Source organism: Nycticebus coucang, chromosome 5 (assembly GCF_027406575.1).
Source record: "Nycticebus coucang isolate mNycCou1 chromosome 5, mNycCou1.pri, whole genome shotgun sequence".
NCBI lineage: Eukaryota > Metazoa > Chordata > Mammalia > Primates > Lorisidae > Nycticebus > Nycticebus coucang.
Window position 1 is genome coordinate 86,560,253 of NC_069784.1, and position 27,228 is coordinate 86,587,480.

Consider the following 27,228-nt stretch of genomic DNA (forward strand, 5'->3'; position numbering starts at 1 on the left):
AAGGATAAATAGCACAATGGATAAATGATAAAATTTCACAGCTAAAATTTTGGGTTTAAGTTGCTCTGATTCATTACATTAAAGAAGATAAAGAGCTTTTAGGAAAGTATTTATTATTATTTGGTAATGATTATATCACTTTTGGAAATATTCATAAAGTTTTCTTTGGGCCCTAATTATATTTGACTCTCTATTTTCTAATTTCTAATTCTAGCAAATCCCTTTCTATTAAACCCTTTCATTCTAGTAAATCTCTTTCTGTTCTATAGCTGTTTGGTTTAAATCTGTAAGAGAGAAGCTAGCTTTTTTTTTTTCCTGAAGTTTCCTTTTTTTTCTTTTCATTTGGTAATTTTAAGCTTCATTATAAAGACGATCAGAGGGAATTCTTGGAAGATACAATTGGCTTTAAACCAACAAAGATACAGAAAGATAAGGAAGGTCACTGCATATTTGTCAAGGGAAACACCCAACATGAAGAGATTTTGATAATTAACATTTATGCACCCTACTAGAACGCTCCTCAATTCATAAAGCAGACCCTAATGGATATGAACAACTTGTTATCTTCCTGCACTATAATAGTTGGAGATTTTAACACCCCTTTGACAGTTTTGGATAGATCCTCCAAGAAGAAACTAAACCAAGAAATATTAGACTTAAACCTGACCCTAAAACAAATGGACTTTACAGACCTCCATAGAACATTTCACCCTAATAAAACTGAATATACATTCTTCTCATCAGCCCATGGGTCATCATCCAAAATAGATCATATCCTAGGACACAAGTCTAACCTCGGCAAATTAAAAGTGTAGAAATTATTTCTTGTATCTTCTTAGACCACCATGGAATAAAAGTTGAACTCAATAGCAATAGGACTCTTCATACTCAAAAGTCATGGAAACTAAATAATCCTAGGCTGAATGATAGCTGGGTCAAAGATGCGATTAAGAAGGAAATCACTAAATTTTTGGAACAAAATGGTAATAAAGACAGAAATTATCAAAACCAGTGGGATACAAGGCAGTCCTAAGAGGGAAATTCATAGCATTGGAAGCCTTTATCAAGAAAACAGAAAGAGAGGAAGCCAACAACTTAATGGATCATCTCAAGCAACTGGAAAAGGAAGATCATTCCAACCCCAAACCCAGCAGAAGAAAAGAAATAACCAAAATTAGGGCAGAATGAAATGAAATTGAAAACAAAAGAATCACTCAGAAGATCAATGGAACAAGAAGTTGGTTTTTTGAAAAGATTAACAAAATTGATAAACCATTGGCCAACCTAACCAGAAATAGACAAGTGAAATCTCTAATATGGTCTACCAGAAATAGGAGAAATAACAACAGACACTTTAGAAATTCAAAAAAATCCTCAATCATTACTACAAAAATCTCTATTCCCAGAAATATGAAAATCTGAAGGAAATGGACCAATACCTGGAAGCACACCACCTTCCTAGACTCAACCAGAAAGAATTAGAAATCTTGAATAGACCTATACCAACCACTGAAATAGCATCAATAATACAAAATCTACCCCCAAAAGAAAAGTCTGGGACCAGATGGCTTCGCATCTGAATTCTTTTTTTTTTTTTTTAATTTTTTTATTAAATCATAACTGTATACAATGATATGATCATGGGGCATCATACACTCACTTCATAAACCATTTGACACATTTTTATCACAGTGGTTAACATAGCCTTTCCGGCGTTATCTCAGTTACTGTGCCAAAACATTTACATTCTACATTTACCAAGTTTCGCAAATACCCCTGTAATATGCACCACAGGTGTGATCCCACCGATTCCCCTCCCTCTACCCACCCCCCCCTTTCCCACTTCCCCCTATTGTTAAGTTGTAGCTGGGTTATAGCTTTCATGTGAGAGCCCCAAATTAGTTTCATAGTAGGGCTGTGTACATTGGGTATTTTTTCTTCCATTCTTGGGATACTTTACTAAGAAGAATATGTTCCAGCTCCATCCATGTAAACATGAAAGAGGTAAAGTCTCCATCTTTCTTTAAGGCTGCATAGTATTCCATGGTATACATATACCACAATTTATTAATCCATTCGTGGATCGATGGGCACTTGGGCTTTTTCCATGACTTAGCTATTATGAATTGGGCTGCAATAAACATTCTGGTACAAATATCTTTGTTATGTTGTGATTTTTGGTCTTCTGGGTATATGCCCAGCAGAGGAATTACAGGATTGAATGGCAGATCTATTTTTAGATCTCTGAGTGTTCTCCATATATCTTTCCAAAAGGAATGTATTAATTTGCATTCCCACCAGCAGTGCAGAAGTGTTCCCTTTTCTCCGCATCCACGCCAACATCTCTGGTCTTGAGATTTTGTGATATAGGCTAGTCTCATTGGAGTTAGATGATATCTCAAAGTAGTTTTGATTTGCATTTCTCTGATGATTAAAGATGATGAGCATTTTTTCATATGTCTGAAGGCCGTGCTCCTGTCTTCTTCAGAGAAGTTTCTCTTCAAATCCCTTGCCCAGCCTGCGATGGGATCCCTTGTTTTTTTCTTGCTGATGCGTTTGAGTTCTCTGTGGATTCTGGTTATTAAACCTTTGTCAGAGATATACCCTGCAAATATCTTCTCCCATTCTGAGGGCTGTCTGCTTGCTCTGCTTACTGTGTTCTTAGCTGTGCAGAAGCTTTTTAGTTTGATCAAGTCCCAGTAGTGTATTTTTGAAGCTGCTTCAATTGCCCGGGGGGTTCTCCTCATGAAATACTCACCCAGACCAATTTCTTCAAGGGTTTTCCCTGCATTCTCCTCTAGTATTTTTATAGTTTCATGTCTTAAGTTTAAATCTTTAATCCAATGAGAGTCTATCTTAGTTAATGGTGAAAGGTGTGGGTCCAATTTCAGTCTTCTGCAGGTTGCCAGCCAGTTCACCCAGCACCATTTGTTAAATAGGGAATCTTTTCCCCACTGAATGTTTTTAATTGGCTTGTCAAAAATCAAATAGCGGTAAGTAGCTGGATTCATCTCTTGGTTCTCTATTCTATTCCAGATATCTACTTCTCTGTTTTTGTGCCAATACCATGCTGTTTTGATCACTATCGATTTGTAGTAAAGTCTGAGGTCTGGTAGTGTGAATCCTCCTGTTTTGTTTTTATTTCTGAGTAATGTCTTGGCTATTCGAGGTTTTTTCTGATTCCATATAAAACGAAGTAATGTTTTTTCAAGATCTTTAAAATATGACAGTGGAGCTTTAATAGGGAGTGCGTTGAAATTATATATTGCTTTGGGTAGTATGGACATTTTGATAATGTTGATTCTTCCTAGCCATGAGCATGGTATGTTTTTCCATTTGTTAACATTTTCAGCTATTTCTTTTCTTAGAGTTTCATAGTTCTCTTTATAGAGATCTTTCACGTCTTTTGTTAGGTAAATTCCCAAATATTTCATCTTCTTTGGCACTACTGTGAATGGGATAGAGTCCTTAACTGCTTTTTCACTTTGACTGTTGTTGGTGTATATAAAGGCTACCGATTTATGAATGTTGATTTTGTAACCTGAGACGCTGCTGTATTCCTTGATCACTTCTAGGAGTTTTGTAGTAGAGTCCCTAGTGTTTTCCAGATACACAATCATATCATCTGCGAAGAGCGAGAGTTTGATCTCTTCTGACCCTATATGGATACCCTTGATCGCCTTTTCTTCCCTAATTGCGGTGGCTAAAACTTCCATTACAATGTTGAAAAGCAATGGAGACAATGGGCAGCCTTGTCTGGTTCCTGATCTGAGTGGAAATGATTCCAATTTAACTCCATTCAATATGATATTGGCTGTGGGTTTGCTGTAGATAGCCTCTATCAGTTTAAGAAAAATCCCTTCTAGACCAATTTTCTTGAGTGTTCTGATCATGAAGGGATGCTGGATATTATCAAAAGCTTTTTCTGCATCAATTGAGAGAATCATATGGTCTTTGTTTTTTAATTTGTTTATGTGCTGAATTACATTTATAGATTTACGTATATTGAACCAGCCTTGAGACCCTGGGATAAAACCAACTTGGTCATGATGTATAATTTGTTTGATGTGTTGCTGGATTCTGTTTGTTAGGATCTTGTTGAATATTTTTGCATCTATATTCATTAGTGATATTGGTCTATAATTTTCTTTTCTTGTTGGGTCTTTTCCTGGTTTGGGGATCAGGGTGATGTTTGCTTCATAGAACGTGTTGGGTAGTCTTCCTTCTTTTTCTACATTTTGGAACAGGTTGAGTAATATAGGTACTAATTCCTCTTTAAAGGTTTGGTAGAATTCTGACGTGAAACCATCTGGTCCCGGGCTTTTCTTTCTGGGAGGTTTTGTATAGTTGATGCTATTTCTGAACTTGATATGGGTCTATTCAACATTTCCACTTGATTCTGGTTAAGTCTTGGAAGGTGGCGCGCTTCCAAGTATCGGTCTATTTCCTTCAGATTTTCATATTTCTGAGAATAAAGTTTCTTGTAATATTCATTAAGGATTTTTTGGATTTCTGAGGAGTCTGTGGTTATTTCGTCTTTGTTGTTTCTGATTGATGATATTAGAGATTTTACTCTTTTTTTCCTGATTAGGTTGGCCAGAGGTTTATCTATTTTATTGACCTTTTCCAAAAACCAGCTTTTTGATTTATTGATCTGTTGTATTATTCTTTTGTTTTCAATTTCATTTAATTCTGCTCTGATTTTGGTTATTTCTTTTCTTCTACTGGGTTTGGGGTTGGAATGTTCTTCCTTTTCCAGTTGCGTGAGATGTCCCATTAAGTTGTTAACTTCCTCTCTTTCCGTTCTTTTGAGGAAGGCTTGCAGTGCTATAAATTTCCCTCTTAGAACTGCCTTTGCAGTGTCCCAGAGGTTCTGATAGCTTGTGTCTTCATTGTCATTTTGTTCCAAAAAATTGGTGATTTCTTTCTTAATCTCATCTCTGACCCAGCTATCATTCAGCATAAGGTTATTTAACTTCCATGTTTTTGTATGGGTATGCAGATTCCTGTTGTTACTCAATTCAAGTTTTATTCCATGATGGTCCGAGAAGATGCATGGAATAATTTCTATTCCTTTAAATTTACTGAGGTTAGACTTGTGACCGAAAATGTGATCAATTTTGGAGTAAGTTCCGTGGGCTGATGAGAAGTATGTGTATTCAGTTTTGTTGGGATGAAATGTTCTGTAGATGTCTGCTAAATCTAAATATTGGATGGTTATGTTTAAATCTAAGATTTCTTTGCTCAGCTTCTTTCTGGAGGATCGATCCAACACTGCCAAGGGAGTGTTGAAATCTCCAACGATTATGGAGCTGGAGGAAATCAAGTTGCTCATGTCTGTTAGAGTTTCTCTTATAAATTGAGGTGCATTCTGGTTGGGTGCATAGATATTAATAATTGAGATCTCGTCATATTGAGTATTACCCTTAACAAATATGAAGTGACCATTCTTGTCCTTCCTTACTTTTGATGGTTTAAAGCCTACTGTATCTGCAAATAAAATTGCAACACCTGCTTTTTTCTGATTACCATTTGCCTGAAATATGGATGACCATCCTTTCACCCTGAGTCTGTATTTGTCTTTTAAGTTGAGATGTGACTCTTGTATGCAACAAATACCTGGCTTGAGTTTTTGTATCCAGTCAGCTAACCTATGCCTCTTTAGAGGACAGTTTAAGCCATTCACATTGATGGAGAGTATTGATAAGTCTGGTGGAATTTTGGGTATCGAGTTTTTCAAAGGTCCAGTGGACATTTTTAATCCTTTCACCAGTGTGGAAGTTGGAGTTTGATCCGAAGTTTCTGAGTGAGTTTACTTTTGTGGTATAGGATTGGGTTGGTCATTGTGGAGGATAGGTCTGAGAACATCCTGAAGAGCTGGTTTACTTATGGCAAATTTTTTCAACATATGAATGTCATTGAAGTATTTAATTTCTCCATCATAGATGAAACTCAGTTTAGCTGGATACAAGATCCTGGGTTGAAAGTTTTTTTGCTTTAGGAGATTAAAAGTTGATGACCAGCCTCTTCTTGCTTGAAAAGTTTCAGCAGAGAGATCTGCAGTTATTCTAATATTCTTACCTTTGTACGTTATAGTTTTCTTTCGCCGGGCTGCTTTGAGAATCTTCTCTTTCATGTTAACTTTAGTGAAGCTAATTATGATATGTCTGGGAGATGGCTTATTGGGGTTGAATCGTGCTGGGGTTCTGAAGCTGTCTGCTATCTGAATTTCAGATTCTCTAGGCATGTCTGGAAAATTTTCTTTCATAATTTCATGTAGAAGGGCCTCTGTGTCCTTGGCAGCCACTTCATCATTCTCCGAAATTCCTATAACCCTTATGTTGTTTTTTTTCGAATTATCTGAGAGCTCTCTGAGTGAGTGATCCGTTTTTGCTCTCCATTTCTCTTCCTCTTTGAGAGATTGGGAGCATTCGAAGACTTTATCTTCAATGTCAGAAATCCTTTCTTCTGCTTGCTCCATTCTGTTACTGAGGGATTCTACTGTATTTTTCATATCTTTGAGGGCTGTAAGTTCTTGTTTCAGTGTGTCTAAGTCTTTGGTGGTTTTGTCTTTAAATTCGTTAAATTCTTGAGACAATTTTTGAATTTCTGCTCGAATTCCTAATTCCATTTTATTAATCTTGTCTGCAAACCAAATTCTGAATTCGACTTCTGACATCTCAGCCAGTTGTTTATGAATGGGATCTTCAATCACATCTGCCGTATCTTTTCTTGGGGGGGTTGATCTATTCTGGTTATTCATGTTACCAGAGTTTTTCCGCTGATTCCGCCCCATGGTTTACTCCCTTTGGTTTTTCCCCTGGGGTTTTATCGAGGGCCCGTACAGTGTTGTGGCCTGAGAAACTGGGGCCCTGTCTGGTGTGGTGGAGCAAAGTGGTTCTGTCTTGTTTTCAGCTGGTTTCTGTTCGATCCTATTGCAACTTCTACTCTGGCTTGAAGTCTCAGCTTTTGTTTGCGTCCTTGTGATCACAACTTGCCTCAGCGGTGTTGATGTGCGTTCTTCAGCCTTCTCTCTTGGTGAGGCTCAAGTCCACCAGGATACTTACTAAATTCCTGTCCCTTAACTCTCCTTCTGGACGGGAGCCTTTGTTGAAAGCTGGCTTCAGTCCGCCATCTTGTCTCCCCCTTCGCATTTGAATTCTATCAAACCTTTCGAGAGGAACTAGTACCTATATTATACAACCCTTTCCAAAGCATAGAAAAAGAAGGATACTTCCCAACACATTCTATGAAGCAGATATCACACTGATACCTAACCAGGAAAAGATCCAACAAAGAAAGAAAATTATAGACCAATATCATTAATGAATATCAATGCAAAAATATTCAATAAGATCTTAGCAAAGAGAATTCAACAACACATGAAAAAAATTATACACCATGATCAAGTGGGTTTTATTCCAGGATTACAGGGTTGGTTCAATATATCCAAATCTGGTGGCGCCTGTGGCTCAAGGAGTAGGGTGCAGGTCCCATATGCCGGAGGTGGCGGGTTCAAACCCAGCCCCAGCAAAAATCACACAAACACAAAAAAATATATCCAAATCTATAAATATCATACATCACATCAATAAAATAAAAAACAAAGACCATATGATTCTCTCAATTGATTCAGAAAAAGCCTTTGATAATATCCAGCATCCTTTCATGATCAGAGCACTTAAGAAAATAGGCATAGAAGGGACATTTCTTAAACTGATAGAGGCCATCTACAGCAAACCCATGGCCAATATCATATTGAATGGTGTAAAATTGAAAACATTTCCACTCAGATCAGGAATGAGGCAAGAATGTCCCCTATCTCCACTGCCATCCAACATAGTAATGGAAATCTTAGCCATCGCAATCAGGCAAGAGAAGGTGATCAAGGGTATCAAAATAGGGTCAGAGGAGATCAAACTCTCACTCTTTGCTGATGACATGATCCTAAACCTGGAAAATACCAGGGACTCAACTTCAAAACTCTTAGAAGTGATCAAGGAATACAGCTGCGTCTCAAGATACAAAATCAATACTTATCAAGTCAGTAGCTTTTATATATGCCAATAGTCAAGTTGAAAATATATTCAAGGACTCTATTCCTTTTACAGTAGTGCCAAAGAAGATGAAATATCTGGGAATTTACCTAACAAAGAACATGAAAGATCTTTATAAAGAGAACAATGAAACTCTGAGAAAAGAAATAGCTGAAGATGTTAACAAATGGAAAAGCATACCATGCTCATGGCTGGGAAGAATCAACCTTGTTAAAATGTCCATACTTACCCAAAGCAATCTACAGATTTAATGCAATCCCTACTAAAGCACCATTGTCATACTTTAAAGAACTTGATAAAATAGTACTTCATTTTATATGGAATTAGAAAAAACCTTGAATAGCAAATACATTACTCAGAAATAAGAACAAATCAGGAGGTATCACACTACCAGACTTCAGGCTATACTATAAATCTATAGTGATCAAAACAACGTGGTACTAGCACAAAAACAGACCGGTAGATTTATGGAACTGAATAGAGAACCAAGAGATGAAACCAGCTACTTACCATCATTTGATCTTCGACAAGCCTATTAAAAATATTCAGTGGGGGAAAGACTCCCTATTTGACAAATGGTGCTGGGTGAACTGGCTAGTGACCTGTAGAAGACTGAAACTGGACCCCCACCTTTCACCATTAACAAAAATTGATTCTATTGGATAAAAGATTTAAACTTAAGACATGAAACTATAGAAATACTAGAAGAGAGTGCAGGGAAAACACTTGAAGAATTTGGCCTGGGAGAATATTTTATGAGAAGGACCCTCTGGGCAATTGAAACAACACCAAAAATACATTACTGGGATCTGATCAAACTAAAAAACTTTTGCACAGCCAAGAGCACAGGAAGTAAAGTAAACAGACAACCTTCAGAATGGGAGAAGATTTTTACAACAAAGGTCTGATAACTAGAATCTACAGAGAACTCAAATTAATCAATAAGAAAGGAATAATCCCATTTCTATGTGGGCAAGAGACTTGATCAGAAACTTCTCTAATGAAGACAGGCACATCGCCTACAAACACATGAAAAAAATGCTCATCATCCTTAATCATCAGAGAAATACAAATCAAAACCACTTTGAGATATCATCTAACTCCAGTAAGATTAGCCCACATCACAAAATCCCAAAACTACAGATGTTGGCATGGATGTGGAAAGAAGGGAACGCTTCTACACTGCTGGTGGGAATGCAAGCTAATGAGACCTTTTTTAGAAAGAAGTTTGGAGAACACTCAAGGAACTAAAGGTAGACCTACCATTCGATCCTGCAATTTCTCTACCAGGTATATACCAAGATGATCAAAAATTATTTTACAACAAAGACATTTGCACCAGAATGTTTATTGCAGCCCAATTCATAATAGCCAAGATATGGAAACAGCCCAAGTGCCCATCGACCCACGAATGGATTAACAAATTGTGGTATATGTACATCATGGAATACTATGCAGCCATAAAAAGATAGAGACTTCACATCTTTTTTGTTTACCTGGATGGAGCTGGAACATATTCTTCTTAGTAAGATATCTCAAGAATGGAAATAAAGTATCCAATGTACTCAACCCTTCTTTGAAATCATTATATAATCACCTACACAGTCATATGAATGGCAAAGCATAACTATAGTCCAAAAAGTAGAAGGGAAAAATGAAAGAGAGGGGAGGGGAGAGGAGATATGGGAGGAGGGAGAGTATTTGGGGGGACCTCACCTAATGTGCATGATGCAATGGTACATTTCAAAACTATTAAGAAATGAGTATAGGTGGCGCCTGTGGCTCAGCCGGTAAGGCGCTGGCCCCATATACCGAGGGTGGCGGGTTCAAACCCGGCCCCGGCCAAACTGCAACCAAAAAATAGCCGGGCATTGTGGCGGGCGCCTGTAGTCCCAGCTACTCGGGAGGCTGAGGCAAGAGAATCGCTTAAGCCCAGGAGTTGGAGGTTGCTGTGAGCTGTGTGAGGCCACGGCACTCTACCGAGGGCCATAAAGTGAGACTCTGTCTCTACAAAAAAAAAAAAAAGAAATGAGTATAATTGTGATGGATGTGTTACTTAGTTCAATGTAAGCATTTCACATTATATATTGAAGCAGTACCCTGAACCCCATAAATGCATCAATGTACAAAGTTATGATTTAATAAAAAATAAAAAACCAAGATGTTCAAAGATGAAATGAATGAAAATTAGATACATAAGCATGGACTTACCATCTTTATCAACTTTAGCAGCTTGGTCAGAGAAGGTACTTTCTGACTTTGTTTTGGTTTCTGCGCTGTCCACTTGAGAGCTATGTCTTTGGGAGTCATGAATGGATGCTGCAGTGAAATAATAATGTGCATATATATATATATACACACTCACACATACACATATATATACACATACACACTCACACATACACACATATATATGGAAGATCTGGTCAATAACATCAGCAATGTATTTCTTTACCTTCACTTGAAAACAGCACGGTGTCTCTGCTTTTATATGCTTCTTCTAGTAACACTACAGAATCCTTTTTTTCATATTGTCTTTGAAGTTCTCTTGCATCTAGCTGAGCTGAAATGTAACAATTGGCTGTATTAGCAGTGGTTGGGGATAGGGATGCGGGTAGAGTGAACACAAGCCCCTGCTTTGAAGTCAGACGGACTTTAGGTTTGAATTCTGTCACTTAAACAGTTGCATCCTAGTAGGGGGAGGGTCTGGGACTGACCCATTGATGTTTTTTTTTTTCACATATTCTGTTGTCCAGCATAAACACATGTACAAGAAACCCTTCAATGGGGTCAGTCCATGACACCCTGCCCCCCCCCAACTGGAATGTGGGAGCTGTGTGGCTTTCGTAAATCTCTTGATTGCTTTGCCTCAATTTGTGCTGTGCAAAAAGAGAATCTTTAAACTTAAAGCACTGTTTTGAAGATTAAATGAGGTAATGGATATATATTAATGAAGTACCATAACTTAAGTTGAAAAATAGTGTAACTTAAGTGAACACTTAACTTGAAAAATAGTTGGTACACAGGAAACCTGCTCCACATTAGCTGTCATCCTCTGTATTATTATATAATTTTTATGTTAAAAAATCTCAATATTCTCCACTAAACACTGAATTTTTCTTAAAAATATATTGGAGCAAAATTCAAAAGCAAAAAAAATTCCAATTTTTGAAATTTTAAGAAGGGTTAATCCTATTGTCAAATTTAGAATAATTAGTGCAATTGAGAAAGAAAACAAAAAGGCTTTTAAGTTTGCAATGTGTGAAAGATAGTGTCTATTTCTACATTCCAGCAGAAGAAGGCAATTTGTGGAAAGCTTGAAATGCCATAATTTGAAGTGAAAGAAATGACTACAGATTGTATGAAACATTAAAGATCACCGTTCTTCTCTCAGAAACCCAGCTAGCTTCCTCTCTTACCCAAGTCTCAGTCAAATGTCCCCTCTTCATCCCAGTATTTCAGTGTCCCTACTCTCATCTCTGCCTGCCCATTACCATGTTATACATATTTTCCTGTCTGTTCACTTGGCTGTTTTTGGCCCTCTATCCCCTATTAAAATGTAAGTACCACATGGACAAGGACTTCGTGTGTCCTGTTCACGTTGGTATCCCCAGTGCCTAGAATCACGTCTAACACAAAGTAGGTACTCAACTATTTGTTGAATGAATTAATGAATTCATTTTGTCCAGCCTTACATAGGTTGAACAACAAGCTATCCTATTAGTATGAGCCAATATTTCTCCAGCTTCAATTTTTAAGTTGTCTATGAGCATTTTTTAAAATTTTGATTTTCATTTTGAAGATAATATACAAAAAATACAACTTCATTCTAGACCATCTGGATGATCATTTGGATGGCATACAATTTGAGTGCTGGTCTTTTTGTTGTTTTTGAAATCTCTTGGGCATCACGTTAGGTTATTTTACTTGTTTAAAGGCTAATGAGAAAGAAGATAAACAGATTTATTAGGAAAATAATGTGTTCTTGGTCTAGCAGAAGTTCAATGTTACCATGTATGAAGAGATAATTTCCTTACTATTCAGATATTACAGTTTCAAGTGTAGGAAATTGGGAAGTTAGGAAGCTTCTCAATTTTTGTAAAGTGTTAAAAAAATACGCTGATAGCAAAATCTGACAAATAGCACATACACACATAAAACCCCTACTGTAAATCAATCACACTTGTAAATGTAGGGGGAAAGGCCTAAATAAACAAACAAATGTAAACAAATGTTATAAGAATAACACACCATGAGCAAGTAAAGTTTATTTCAGAAATATGAGAATGGTTGGGATATTGGAAAATATATTAGTATAATTGAGCAAATTTAAGAGTCAAAAGATTAAAAACAGGATTAGCTAGAAAGATGCTGGAAAGACATTTGATAATTTTCAATATTCATTCCAGATGAAAATACTTAATAACCTTATGAAGAAACATTGGCAAGAACCCTTTTAAAGAGACTCACTATTATTGCCACTATTTAACATCATTCCAGAATAGCTATTCTACATAATTAGCCAAAAAAAGAAATAAGCATAAACATTGGAAAAACAGGAGTTGACATAATTTTTTCAAATTATAATAATGGCTTTCTGGAAGACCCACAAATCAACTGAAAGTCTGCAAGAACTAGAAAGTTTAATAAGGTGGATAGTTACAAATAAATATATTTGAAATATATAATACAAATTAAACATCTTTCTCATATACTGGTAACAAGTACTTAGAAAACATTATAGAAAATGATCCCATTCTCTAGTAACAAAATGACAAAATATCTGAAAATAAACTTATCAAAAAAAATATAGACAATACATGAAGAAAATGGCAAAAAGTGGACAGATACAAAAACTAGATCAAAAAATGGAGATTTCATAAGTCTGCATAAGAAGATTTAATGGTAAAGATGAGAATTTTGGCCAAATTATTATTTTCTATTGTATTAACACAATCCTCCCACTGGGATTTGTTACAGAACCTGATAAAATTCTATAAGCATCCCAACATCTATTATAGTTCCTAGTACACAGTCAGCACAAATTTTCTTTTGAATAAATCAAAGAATAAACAGGAAAAGGGTTAAAACAAAATTTTTTGAGGGAAGGTTTATATTACTGGATTTAAAATGTATCATAAAAACTGGCTCAGTTGCTCACACCTGTAATCCTAGTACTCTGGGAGGCTGAGGCAGGAGGATCACTTGAGCTCAGGAATTTGAGACCAGACTGAGCAATCTCTACTAAAGAAAGAAAAACTAGCAGGGCGTGGTGGTGCCTGCCTGTAATCCCAGCTACTCAGAAGGCTCAGGTGAGAGGATCACATGAGCCCAAGAGTTTGAGGTTGTTGTGAGCTAGGATGATATCAGGGCACTCTACCCAGGCTGACAGAGTGAGACTCTGTCTGAAAAACAAACAAACAAACAAACAAACAATTAGACATATAGAGAAAGATCAAAAAATAGAAAGTTCAAAAGTTTATGCCTGCTCACACACACACACACACCCAAACTTAATATTAAGATAAAATGGTATTTCCATAAAATTGTGGATAATCCAGTAATTGTTATTTGTAACAGCAGTTCACACCATTTGGGAAAAGAATGAATTTAGATATCTAGCACACAATTTATTATAATAATTATATCTTAATTAGAAGGCAGCATTATTTTTAAGTGAGTGAATGTAATTTTGCAGATGCCACAAGATCATAATTAATCATTATAAATATGAATAGAAAGAGAGAGGTGAAGAACAGAAACTAGATTCTTAATAGCAGGTATCTCTAGGGAGTAGGTATAAGTGAGTTTTCCTTTCCTCTGCTTTTTACAGTTTTCTGTGCTCACTTAAGAGGCATAGAGGAAAAGAGCACAGACATTGATTTATACCCCAGTCACTTCCTAGTGGTCATATATGGGCAGTTATGCAACTCCTCTGAGCCTTAGTTTCTTTATCCATTAGAATTGGAGATAACACATCTGGGCACTGTGAGTCTGGGGAGATAGGACTCCAGGCATCTCTGGCTGGTAGGATCTGCCTATAATCACCCCGTGAGGATACAGGGAGTCAGCAAGAGACTTCTGGACCCCAAGAGGAGGAATAAAACAGTGGAAAACCGGCAAGTGGTTGCATGTGTTCAATCCGTCTAAACCCGCCTGCAACTGTAAGTTCAGTAGCAGCAAGACTGCAAACCGGAAAGGCCTTACCGGTGAACTGCTTTGGTGTCTTTGGACTTGACACTCAGTTGAACTGCCTTGGGGAGAGCCTGAGCGGGAGTGCGGAGAACTTTGGCCATTGTCTAGGGCCCCAGTCTAAGCCTCTGAGCCAGACGGAGCTAATAGTGTTTGGCTGTGGGCCACAGGGAGCCATTGTGAGTGATCTGCCCCAGCAAGCTCCGCCCTCAGGGTTGCAGAGCTAGAAAGGGGTGGTAGCTGGTAACCTAGTGACTGAGTAGCCTAAGGGTGGGGTCTGAGCCGCCTGTCAGCCCTAACCTCAGGGGCAGAGTGAGACCAGTTTTGGCACACTGGGTAAGTGGATAGCCACTTCAGCAGTGATTCCAGTGACAAGCACTTTCCTAGGAAAGCTTCTGCTCAGCAAGTGTACAAGTTCAAAGTGCCTTTTAAGTGGGTGGAAGAGAGATTTAGGGTGTCTACCTGCTGGGGGTTGAGAAATCAGCAGCCTCCAGTCATATCAGAACTATGATTAACATCTCATACCCCAGAAGACCACGTGTTGCCCAGACAATATTCAACAACATATACATACTGCTTTGTTTTTGGTTGTGGTTTTTTTTTTCTCTTTTGTTTGGTTGTTTTTTTGTTTATTTTCATGTTGCTGATGTTGTTTTGTTTTTTAATTTCAACCTTTTCCATACAGATCTTTTTTCTTTCTCAATTTTTCTAGTTTAATTATAATTTCCCTTTACTGCCTTTTTCAATAACTAGAACTTCATTTTTGCTAGTGTTTCTACTGATATTATTTGGTTGTTCACCCAATTTTATCCCGTAAAGTTTTCTGTTTGCTTGTTTTGGTTTGATTTATAGCATTTTTGTCTTTCCTCTCTACTTGGTGGAGGTGGGGTACTGTGTCTGATCAGGTTAGCAAAGAACTGCTGACCTCAAGGGAACCACCCAACTGGGAACCCCCAGAAGGTGATTTTTTTTAAGGTTGTGTCAAAGTACCCTACTATACACCTATATTGCTCTGTCTCCCTCTTTCTGTGCCTCTCTTCCTTTTGTCAACATTCCTTTCACCCACCCCCTCTCCTTTCTCTATTTTTTTTCTTTTCACTTGGTCCTCCTTTCTTTCATCCCTTTCTTGCTCTACAACCTTCTCACTGTTCTGGTCCTGTACCAAAAGGACTCATCGAACCCTTAGTCCACAGACATGAGAACTTAAAGAGCAAGAGGAAGTGAAAGGAAAATTAGGGCAAGGAAACAGATAAAAGAAATCACTCCTGAGGAAGAATCAGCAGAAAACTCCAGGCAACATGAAGAACCAGTTCAGAACAACCCTGCCAAGGGACCATGAGGTAGCTACTGCAGAGGATTCCACCTATAAAGAAATGGTAGGAATGACAGAAATGGAATTTAGAATACACATGATGAAAACAATGAAAGAAATGATGGAAACAATGAAGGAAACTGCTAATAAAGTAGAAAATAACCAAAAGGAAATCCAAAAACAGAATCAAATCAGAGATGAACGATATGAAGAATATAAAAAGGATATAGCAGAGCTGAAGGAACTGAAACAGTCAATTAGGGAACTTAAAGATGCAATGGAAAGTATCAGCAACAGGTTAGACCATGCAGAAGAAAGAATTTCAGAGGTAGAAGACAAAGTTCTTGAGATAACTCAGTAAAAGAGGCAGAAAAGAAGAGAGAGAAAGCAGAACATTCACTGTCAGAATTATGGGACTTTATGAATCCCAGAAGGGGAAGAAGAATGCCCCAGAGGAATGGAAGCCATACTAGAGAATATTATAAAAGAAAATATCACCAAAGATTCTGACACACTGCTTTCAGAGGGATATCAGACCCCAGGTCACCTCAACTCTAACCGAGCTTCTCCAAGACACATTGTGATGAACCTGTCCAAAGTCAAGACAAAAGAAAAGATTCTGCAAGCTGCCAGGAGTAAGCGCCAGTTGATCTACAGGGGCAAATCCATAAGAGTGACCACAGACTTCTCTAATGAAACTTTCCAAGCAAGAAGACAATGGTCATCTACCTTTAATCTACTTAAACAGAACCATTTCCAGCCCAGAATTCTGTATCCTGCTAAGCTAAGCTTCAAAATTGACGGAGAAATCAAATCATTTACAGATATACAAACATGGAGGAAATTCGTCACAACAAGACCTGCTCTACAGGAAATACTTCAACCCGTTCTGCACACTGACCACCACAATGGATCAGCAGCAAAGTAAGTACTCAGAAATTAAAGGACAGGACCTAACCTCCACACTGATGCAAAAGATAAAACTAAGCAATGGATTCTCACAAAATAAGACAAATAGAATACTACCACACTTATCAATTATCTCAGTAAATGTTTTTTTTATTTTTTTTTTATTTTTTTTATTTAGAGACAGAGTCTCACTTCATGGCCCTCGGTAGAGTGCCGTGGCCTCACACAGCTCACAGCAACCTCCAACTCCTGGGCTCAAGCAATTCTCCTGCCTCAGCCTCCCGAGCAGCTGGGACTACAGGCGTGTATCTCAGTAAATGTTAATGGCTTGAATTCCCCACGGAAGAGACATAGATTGGCTGACTGGATTAAAAAACACAAGCCATCCATTTGCTGTCTGCAAGAAACACACCTGGCTTCAAAAGACAAATTAAAGCTCCGAGTCAAGGGTTGGAAGACAATTTTTCAGGCAAATGGAATTCAGAAGAAAAGAGGAGTTGTGATCTTATTTTCAGATTCATGTGGATTTAAACAACTAAAGTCAAAAAAGACAAAGATGGTCACTTTATATTGGTCAAGGGAAAAATACAACAAGAAGATGTTTCAATTCTAAATATTTATGCACCCAACTTAAATGCTCCCAGATTTTTGAAACAGACCTTACTCAGTCTGAGCAATATGATATCTGATAATACCATAATAACAGGGGACTTTAACACTCCTCTTACAGAGCTGGACAGATCCTCTAAACAGAAATTAAACAAAGATATAAGAAATTTAAATGAGACCCTAGAACAATTGTGCTTGATAGACACGTATGGAACACTCCATCCCAAAGATGAAGAATACACATTCTTCTCATCACCCCATGGAATATTCTCCAAAATTGATCATATCCTGGGACACAAAACAAATATCAACAGAATCAAAAGAATTGAAATTTTACCTTGTATCTTCTCAGACCATAAGGCACTAAAGGTGAAACTCAACTCTAACAAAAATGCTTGACCCCACACAAAGGTATGGAAATTAAATAATCTTCTGTTGAATAACGGATGGGTGCAGGAAGAAATAAAACAGGAAATCATTAACTTCCTTGAGCATAACAACAATGAAGACACAAGCTACCAAAACCTGTGGGATACTGCAAAAGCAGTTTTGAGAGGAAAATTCATCGCTTTAGATGCCTACATTCGAAAAACAGAAAGAGAGCACATTAATAATCTCACAGGCCATCTTATGGAATTGGAAAAAGAAGAACAATCTAAGCCTAAACTCAGTAGAAGAAAAGAAATCTCCAAAATCAAATCAGAGATCAATGAAATTGAAAACAAAAGAATCATTCAGAAAATTAATGAAACAAGGAGTTGGTTTTTTGAAAAAATGAATAAAATAGATAAACCATTGGCCAGACTAATGAGAAATAGAAAAGTAAAATCTCTAGTAACCTCAATCAGAAATGATAAAGAGGAAATAACAACTGATCCACAGAGATACAAGAGATCATCTCTGAATACTACCAGAAACTCTATGCCCAGAAATTTGACAATGTGAAGGAAATGGATCAATATTTGGAATCACACCCTATCACTAGACTTACCGAGGAAGAAATAGAGCTCCTGAACAGACCAATTTCAAGCACTGAGATCAAAGAAACAATAAAAAATCTTCCAACCAAAATATGCCCTGGTCCAGATGGCTTCACACCAGAATTCTATCAAACCTTCAAGGAAGAGCTTATCCTGTACTGCAGAAATAATTCCAAAAAATTGAGGAAGAACGAATCTTCCCCAACACATTCTATGAAGCAAACAAAACCAGGAAAAGACCCAAACAAAAAGGAGAATTTCAGACCAATCTCACTCATGAATATAGATGCAAAAATGCTCAACAAAATCCTAGCCAATAGATTACAGCTTATCATCAAAAAAGTCATTCATCATGATCAAGTAGGCTTCATCCCAGGGATGCAAGGCTGGTTTAACATACACAAGTCTATAAACGTTATCCACCATATTAAGAGAGGCAAAAATAATGATCACATGATCCTCTCAATAGATGCAGAAAAAGCATTTGATAAAATCCAGCATCCTTTTCTAATTAGAACACTGAAGAGTATAGGCATAGGTGGCACATTTCTAAAACTGATTGAAGCTATCTATGACAAACCCACAGCCAATATTTTACTGAGTGGAGTAAAACTGAAAGCTTTTCCTCTTAGAACTGGAACCAGACAAGGTTGTCCTCTGTCACCTTTACTATTCAACATAGTGCTGGAAGTTCTAGCCAATACAATTAGGCAAGACAAGGAAATAAAGGGAATCCAAATGGGAGCAGAGGAGGTCAAACTCTCCCTCTTTGCTGACGACATGATCTTATACTTAGAGAACCCCAAAGACTCAACCACAAGACTCCTAGAAGTCATCAAAAAATACAGTAATGTTTCAGGATATAAAATCAATGTCCACAAGTCAGTAGCCTTTGTGTACACCAATAACAGTCAAGATGAGAAGCTAATTAAGGACACAACTCCCTTCACCATAGTCTCAAAGAAAATGAAATACCTAGGAATATACCTAACGAAGGAGGTGAAGGACCTCTATAAAGAAAACTATGAAATCCTCAGAAAGGAAATAGCAGAGGATATTAACAAATGGAAGAACATACCATGCTCATGGATGGGAAGAATCAACATTGTTAAAATGTCTATACTTCCCAAAGCAATCTACCTATTCAATGTCATTCCTATCAAAATACCAACGTCGTACTTTCAAGATTTGGAAAAAATGACTCTCTGTTTTGTATGGAACCGGAAAAAACCCCGTATAGCTAAGGCAGTTCTCTGTAACAAAACTGTAACAAAAATAAAGCTGGGGGCATCAGCATACCAGATTTTAGTCTGTACTACAAAGCCATAGTGCTCAAGACAGCATGGTACTGGCACAAAAACAGAGACATAGACACTTGGAATCGAATTGAAAACCAAGAAATGAAACTAACATCTTACAACCACCTAATCTTCGATAAACCAAACAAGAACATTCCTTTGGGGAAAGACTCCCTATTCAATAAATGGTGTTGGGAGAACTGGATGTCTACATGTAAAAGACTAAAATGGACCCACACCTTTCCCCACTCACAAAAATTGATTCAAGATGGATAAAGGACTTACATTTAAGGCATGAAATAATAAAAATCCTCAAAGAAAGCATAGGAAAAACACTGGAAGATATTGGCCTGGGGAAAGACTTTATGAAGAAGATTGCCATGGCAATTGCAACAACAACAAAAATAAACAAATGGGACTTCATTAAACTGAAAAGCTTCTGTACAGCTAAGGAGACAATAACCAAAGCAAAGAGACAACCCACACAATGGGAAAGGATATTTGCATATTTTCAATCAGACAAAAGCTTGACAACTAGGATCTATAGAGAACTCAAATTAATCCACATGAAAAAAGCCAACAACCCCATATATCAATGGGCAAGAGACATGAATAGAACTTTCTCTAAAGATGACAGACGAATGGCTAACAAACACATGAAAAAATGTTCATCATCTCTATATATTAGAGAAATGCAAATCAAAACAACCCTGAGATATCATCTAACCCCAGTGAGAATGGCCCACATCACAAAATCTCAAAACTGCAGATGCTGGCGTGGATGTGGAGAGAAGGGAACACTTTTACAGTGCTGGTGGGACTGCAAACTAGTACAACCTTTCTGGAAGGAAGTATGGAGAAACCTCAAAGCACTCAAGCTAGACCTCCCATTTGATCCTGCAATCCCATTACTGGGCATCTACCCAGAAGGAAAGAAATCCTTTTATCATAAGGACACTTGTACTAGACTGTTTATTGCAGCTCAATTTACAATCGCCAAAATGTGGAAACAGCCTAAATGCCCACCAACCCAGGAATGGATTAACAAGTTGTGGTATATGTATACCATGGAATACTATTCAGCTATTAAAAAAATGGAGACTTTACATCCTTCGTATTAACCTGGATGGACGTGGAAGACATTATTCTTAGTAAAGCATCACAAGAATGGAGAAGCATGAATCCTATGTACTCAATTTTGATATGAGGACAATTAATGACAATTAAGGTTATGGGGGGAGGAAAAGCAGAAAGAGGGATGGAGGGAGGGGGGTGGGGCCTTGGTGTGTGTGACACTTTATGGGGGCAAGACATGATTGCAAGAGGGACTTTACTTAACAATTGCAATCAGTGTAACCTGGCTTATTGTACCCTCAATGAATCCCCCACAATAAAAAAAAATAAATAAATAACATAGTGACCATAAACAAATAAAATTTTCATAAAAAAAAAAGAATTGGAGATAACAATATCTACCTCATAGGCATGTCTTGAGGATTAAGTAGGGTAGTATATGCAATGCAGTTAGCATTGCTCCAGCATGTAGTAAATACTCCATAAATATCAGCTATTATTACTTTTGTATGAGAAAAATGTTATTAGGAAAAGGATATTTGGAATAGAGGCATTGATGGCCTCATCAGGCGATGGGATGGTGCGCTACCATAGCTTTGGGGACGGCAAACAGTGATGACTAAATCTAGTCTAAAATGCTGGAGCTAATGTTCAACTTTTGGGTCCAGATCTTGAAGGTAATGAAGAGCCCATGTGGTGGACAGGAAGTGCTGCATTAAGGGTATTGCATTAACAGTGGAAATTTAAATTAAGCTAGTTTCATGTGTTCTAATATGACTAGTTACAAGGGTGCAGTAGCTATGAAATGAGAATTCTTAATTTTCCTGGAGAAAAATAGAAAAAAGGAACAGGAAAACAACTTTGTGTTGGTTCTGAAGCAACACGACTGACAGGGGGCTCCAGGAAGAGGCAGAATGACCAAGGAGAGCAAGCAGGCACGGGCGCTTTGGACACAAGGGTTCAAGTCCCAGCTGTGCTACCAGCTGGGTGCTTTTCCTTGAGCCTCAGTTTTCTCATCTGTAAAATTAGGGAATTGTGTTAACTGATCACCAAGGCTTCTTCTAGTTTCACTGCATTATGATTTTTTTTTTTTTTTTTGAGACAGTCTCACTATGTGTCCCTGGGTAGAGTGCCGTGGCATCACAGATCACAGCAACCTCAAACTCTTGGGCTTAAGTGATTCTGTTGCCTCAGCCTCCCAAGTAGCTGGGACTACAGGCGCCGGTCACAATGCCTGGCTATTTTTTTGTTGCAGTTGTCATTGCTGATTTTAGATCCGCCAGCCTCGGTGTATGTGGCTGGCACCCTACCCACTGAGCTAAGGGAGCTGCCCTATGATTTTTTTGAATTTGAAATTGTTATTTCCCAAATAGAAACATTTCATTACAATCAGGGCTGACACATAAGCCTAAAACAACAACAAACTCCACAAGAATCAGGTGGATTCTGGTCATTTGAATGACTGATGTAAATAAAGATATAATAAGCACTGCTTTGTCTGCCTGCTAAGTAGATTCATAAAAGTAAAAAAAAAAAAAAAAACCCACAAAAATCCAAATTTGGAAGCTCCTTCTCATTTCTTTCCTTAGAGGTCTAGTATTAATTTTTTTTTTTCTCTGCTTACTGAATTGGTTTAAGCTCATCTATTCTTTCAACCATTTGTCAAGAGACTACAACGTGTGAGTTTCCAAGGATACCAACGTGAACTGAACAAAATCCTTGCCCTCAAGTACCCAGGCTTGTTTACCTAAGCTTAAAACATATGTTTTAAAAACATGGCTCACCTTGTTTTCTAGCTTGTAGTTCTGCGAGAAGCTTTTCTTTCACAGCTTTAATAGCTGCCTCAGTGGCCTGAGCTATAGTATTTTTTATTAATGTTTCACGGGCTTTATCAAAACGTGGTTGAACATGTGTGGCATAGTCAATTACCTGCAAATAATATTTGAGAAAATCAACATAACTATAAGTTGTTTTAACCATTAAATACACTGCTCACTATTTATATCTCTATCTATATTCTAAAAATATTAATACTGCCTGAGGTACTTTTGGAGTTGTTATGTTTAGAATTCGCCCACTTTTGAGTACTTGCTCCAATAGAAATTCAGTCATTTTTTTACGTGAGATATACATAATACATACCATGCAATACATAATACAGATATATAATACATATTATGTAATTATATATAACATAGATCATGCAATACATATTCAGGTTGCAAATGTATTTTTTGGCTTGACAGAAATTAAAAAAGATATAGACAGAGATATTTAAAATCAGCTTTGTAGGCCAAGCGTGGTGGCTCTTGCCTGTAATCTTAACCTTCTGAGGGGCTGAGGCCCGTGGGTTGCTTGAGCTCAGGCATTTGAGACCAGCCTGAGCAAGAGTGAGAACCTCCCTCTACCGCAAATGGAAAAATGAGCTGGGCATCATATTGGGGACCTGTAGTCCCAGCTACTCGGGAAGCTGAGGCAGGCGGATCCCTTGAGCCCAAGTGTTTGAGATTGCTGTGAGCTGTGATTGCCACAGTACTCTAGCCTGGGGCAACAGAGTGAGACTCTATCTCAATATAATAAAATGAAATGAAATGAAATAAACTTGGTAAACAATAATTTACATACAATGAAAGGCACACATTTTAGATATACGGTATGATGAGTTTTATGAACACCCCTAAAATTCTCTTGTGGTCCTTTGTGGTCAATTCCTTCCCTTCCCATCCCCTCCCCCAGTTTTCATTCTTGGCTCCTGGCAACCACTTTCTGCCTGCTGTTCCTAGGATTTCATATAAATAGAACATAGTATATAATCTTTCTTTTTTATTTGGATTTTTTTGAGACAGAGTCTCATTCTAATACTCAGGCTAGAGTGCCCTGGCATCAGCCTAGCTCACAGCAACCTCAAACTTCTTCGTTTAAGCAATCCTACTGCCTCGGCCTCTGGAATAGCGGGGACTATGGGTGCCTGCCACCAAGCGCAGCTAACTTTTTCTGTTTTTAGTAGTGATGGGGTCTCATTCTTATTCAGGCTGGTTTCAAACTCCTATGCTCAAGGGGTCCTCTCGCCTTGGCCTCCCAGAGTGCTAGGATTACAGGCGTGAGCTGCAGTGCCCAGTCCCCAGTATATAATCTTTTTCAGGCTTTTCCTCTTTAGCACAATGTTTTTGAGATTCATCAGTATTATTGCAGGTATTGTTTTTAATCCTGAGTGTTATTTTATTGTATGAATATACCACAGTTTTTTATCTATTCATCTGTAGATAGACCTTTGGATTGTGTCCAGGTTTGGTGAGTATAAATAAAGCAGTGATGAACATTTGTACAGAAGTCTTTTTGTGGACATGTGTTTCCATTTCTCTTGGGTAAATACCTAGGAGTGGAATTACAGGGCCATATGGCAAGTGTATATTTATCTTTATAATAAACCATCATACTGTTTCTGAAATAGTTGAACTATTTTATATCTCTACCAGCAATGTACTCAACTTTGCAATGTTGAAGCTTCTCTACCTCCTCACCAATAATTGGTTTTGTGAATCTTGAATTTTTAGCTGTTCTAGTGGATATGGAAAAGTATCTCATTGTAGCTTAAATTTACATTTCCTTCATCACTAATAATCTTAATCTTTTTTTTTTTTTTTTGTAGAGACAGAGTCCCTTTACCGCCCTCAGCAGAGTGCCATGATGTCACAGGACTCACAGCAACCTCCAGCTCTTGGGCTTCTGTGATTCTCCTGCCTCAGCCTCCCGAGCAGCTGGGATTACAGGCGCCTGCCACAACACCCGGCTATCTTTTGGTTGCAGTTCAGCTGGGGCTGGGTTTGAACCCACCACCCTCGGTATATGGGGCCGGCGCCCTACTCACTGAGCCACAGACACCACCTTCATCACTAATAATTTTGCCACTTTTGTCCTATAATTTTAAAGTGGTGGGCCTTAGTGTGGATCTTTTTCCATCCATTGTACTGGGTATTTGTTGGGTCATTTCTATCTGGAAACATGTCCTTCATTTTGGGAAAAACTCTGCAGTTATTTCTTTAGTAATACTCTCTTCTTTGCTATCTCATCCTAGAATTCCTATTAAGATGATGAATATCCTGGACTGGAATTAAAGTTTCTTTTCTATTCTTTTCTCCTCTTTCTTTGTCATTTTGTACTAATTTATAGGAGGTGACTTTAATTTTTATCTTTTATCCTTCTATCGATTTTTTCACTCATGCTATTATATTTTAATTTCAAAAGTCTTTTTGTTTTCTTTTTTTTTCTTTTTATTGTTGGGGATTCATTGAGGGTACAATAAGCCAGTTACACTGATTACAATTGTTAGGTAAAGTCCCTCTTGCAGTCATGTCTTGCCCCCATAAAGTGTGACACACACTAAGGCCCCACCCCCCTCCCTCCATCCCTCTTTCTGCTTCCCCCCCCATAACTTTAATTGTCATTAATTGTCCTCGTATCAAAATTGAGTACATAGGATTCATGCTTCTCCATTCTTGTGATGCTTTACTAAGAATAATGTCTTCCACTTCCATCCAGGTTAATACGAAGGATGTAAAGTCTCCATTTTTTTTAATGGCTGAATAGTATTCCATGGTATACATATACCACAGCTTGTTAATCCATTCCTGGGTTGGTGGGCATTTAGGCTGTTTCCACATTTTGGCGATTGTAAATTGAGCTGCAATAAACAGTCTAGTACAAGTGTCCTTATGATAAAAGGGTTTTTTTCCTTCTGGGTAGATGCCCAGTAATGGGATTGCAGGATTGAATGGGAGGTCTAGGTTGAGCTTTGAGGTTTCTCCATACTTCCTTCCAGAAAGGTTGTACTAGTTTGCAGTCCCACCAGCAGTGTAAAAGTGTTCCCTTCTCTCCACATCCCCGCCAGCATCTGCAGTTTTGAGATTTTGTGATGTGGGCCATTCTCACTGGGGTTAGATGATATCGAAGGGATGTTTTGATTTGCATTTCTCTAATATATAGAGATGATGAACATTTTTTCATGTGTTTGTTAGCCATTCGTCTGTTGTCTTTAGAGAAAGTTCTATTCATGTCTCTTGCCCATTGATATAAGGGATTGTTGGCTTTTTTCATGTGGATTAATTTGAGTTCTCTATAGCTCCTGGTTATCAAGCTTTTGTCTGATTGAAAATATGCAAATATCCTTTCCCATTGTGTGGGTTGTCTCTTTGCTTTGGTTATTGTCTCCTTAGCTGTACAGAAGCTTTTCAGTTTAATGAAGTCCCATTTGTTTATTTTTGTTGTTGTTGCAATTGCCATGGCAGTCTTCTTCATGAAGTCTTCCCCCAGGCCAATATCTTCCAGTGTTTTTCCTATGCTTTCTTGGAGGATTTTTATTGTTTCATGCCTTAAATTTAAGTCCTTTATCCATCTTGAATCAATTTTTGTGAGTGGGGAAAGGTGTGGGTCCAGTTTCAGTCTTTTACATGTAGACATCCAGTTCTCCCAACACCATTTATTGAATAGTGAGTCTTTCCCCCAAGGTAAGTTCTTGTTTAGTTTATCGAAGATTAGGTGGTTGTAAGATGTTAGTTTCATTTCTTGGTGTTCAATTCGATTCCAAGTGTCTATGTCTCTGTTTTTGTGCCAGTACCATGCTGTCTTGAGCACTATGGCTTTGTAGTACAGACTAAAATCTGGTATGCTGATGCCCCCAGCTTTATTTTTGTTACTAAGAACTGCCTTAGCTATACGGGGTTTTTTCCAGTTCCATACAAAACGCAGAATCGTTTTTTCCAAATCTTGCAAGTACGATGTAGGTACTTTGATAGGAATGGCATTGAATAGGTAGATTGCTTTGGGAAGTATAGACATTTTAACAATGTTGATTCTTCCCATCCATGAGCATGGTATGTTCTTCCATTTGTTAATATCCTCTGCTATTTCCTTTCTGAGGATTTCATAGTTTTCTTTATAGAGGTCCTTCACCTCCTTCGTTAGGTATATTCCTAGGTATTTCATTTTCTTTGAGACTATGGTGAAGGGAGTTGTGTCCTTAATTAGCTTCTCATCTTGACTGTTATTGGTGTATACAAAGGCTACTGACTTGTGGACATTGATTTTATATCCTGAAACATTACTGTATTTTTTGATGACTTCCAGGAGTCTTGTGGTTGAGTCTTTGGGGTTCTCTAAGTATAAGATCATGTCGTCAGCAAAGAGGGAGAGTTTGACCTCCTCTGCTCCCATTTGGATTCCCTTTATTTCCTTGTCTTGCCTAATTGTATTGGCTAGAACTTCCAGCACTTCGTTGAATAGTAAAGGTGACAGAGGACAACCTTGTCTGGTTCCAGTTCTAAGAGGAAAAGCTTTCAGTTTTACTCCATTCAGTAAAATATTGGCTGTGGGTTTGTCATAGATAGCTTCAATCAGTTTTAGAAATGTGCCACCTATGCCTATACTCTTCAGTGTTCTAATTAGAAAAGGATGCTGGATTTTATCAAATGCTTTTTCTGCGTCTATTGAGGGGATCATGTGATCTTTATTTTTGCCTCTGTTAATATGGTGGATAACGTTTATGGACTTGCGTATGTTAAATCAGCCTTGCATCCCTGGGATGAAGCCTACTTGATCATGATGAATGACTTTTTTGATGATAAGCTGTAATCTATTGGCTAGGATTTTGTTGAGAATTTTTCCATCTATATTCATGAGTGAGATTGGTCTGAAATTCTCCTTTTTGTTTTGGTCTTTTCCTGGTTTTGGTATCAGGGTGATGTTTGCTTCATAGAATGTGTTGGGGAAGATTCCTTCTTCCTTTAGTTTTTTGGAATAAT

General features: G+C 37.8%; 1 protein-coding gene across 1 annotated transcript in view; it reads right to left on the reverse strand.

Moving 5' to 3' along the window:
- AK9 (adenylate kinase 9) overlaps positions 1–27,228 on the reverse strand; it is a 178,436-nt gene that overhangs the window by 93,809 nt on the left and 57,399 nt on the right. Inside the window, 3 exon segments of the mRNA XM_053590600.1 lie at positions 10,269–10,376; positions 10,513–10,620; positions 22,216–22,360. Of these exon segments, the coding sequence (XP_053446575.1) occupies positions 10,269–10,376; positions 10,513–10,620; positions 22,216–22,360 (361 nt within the window).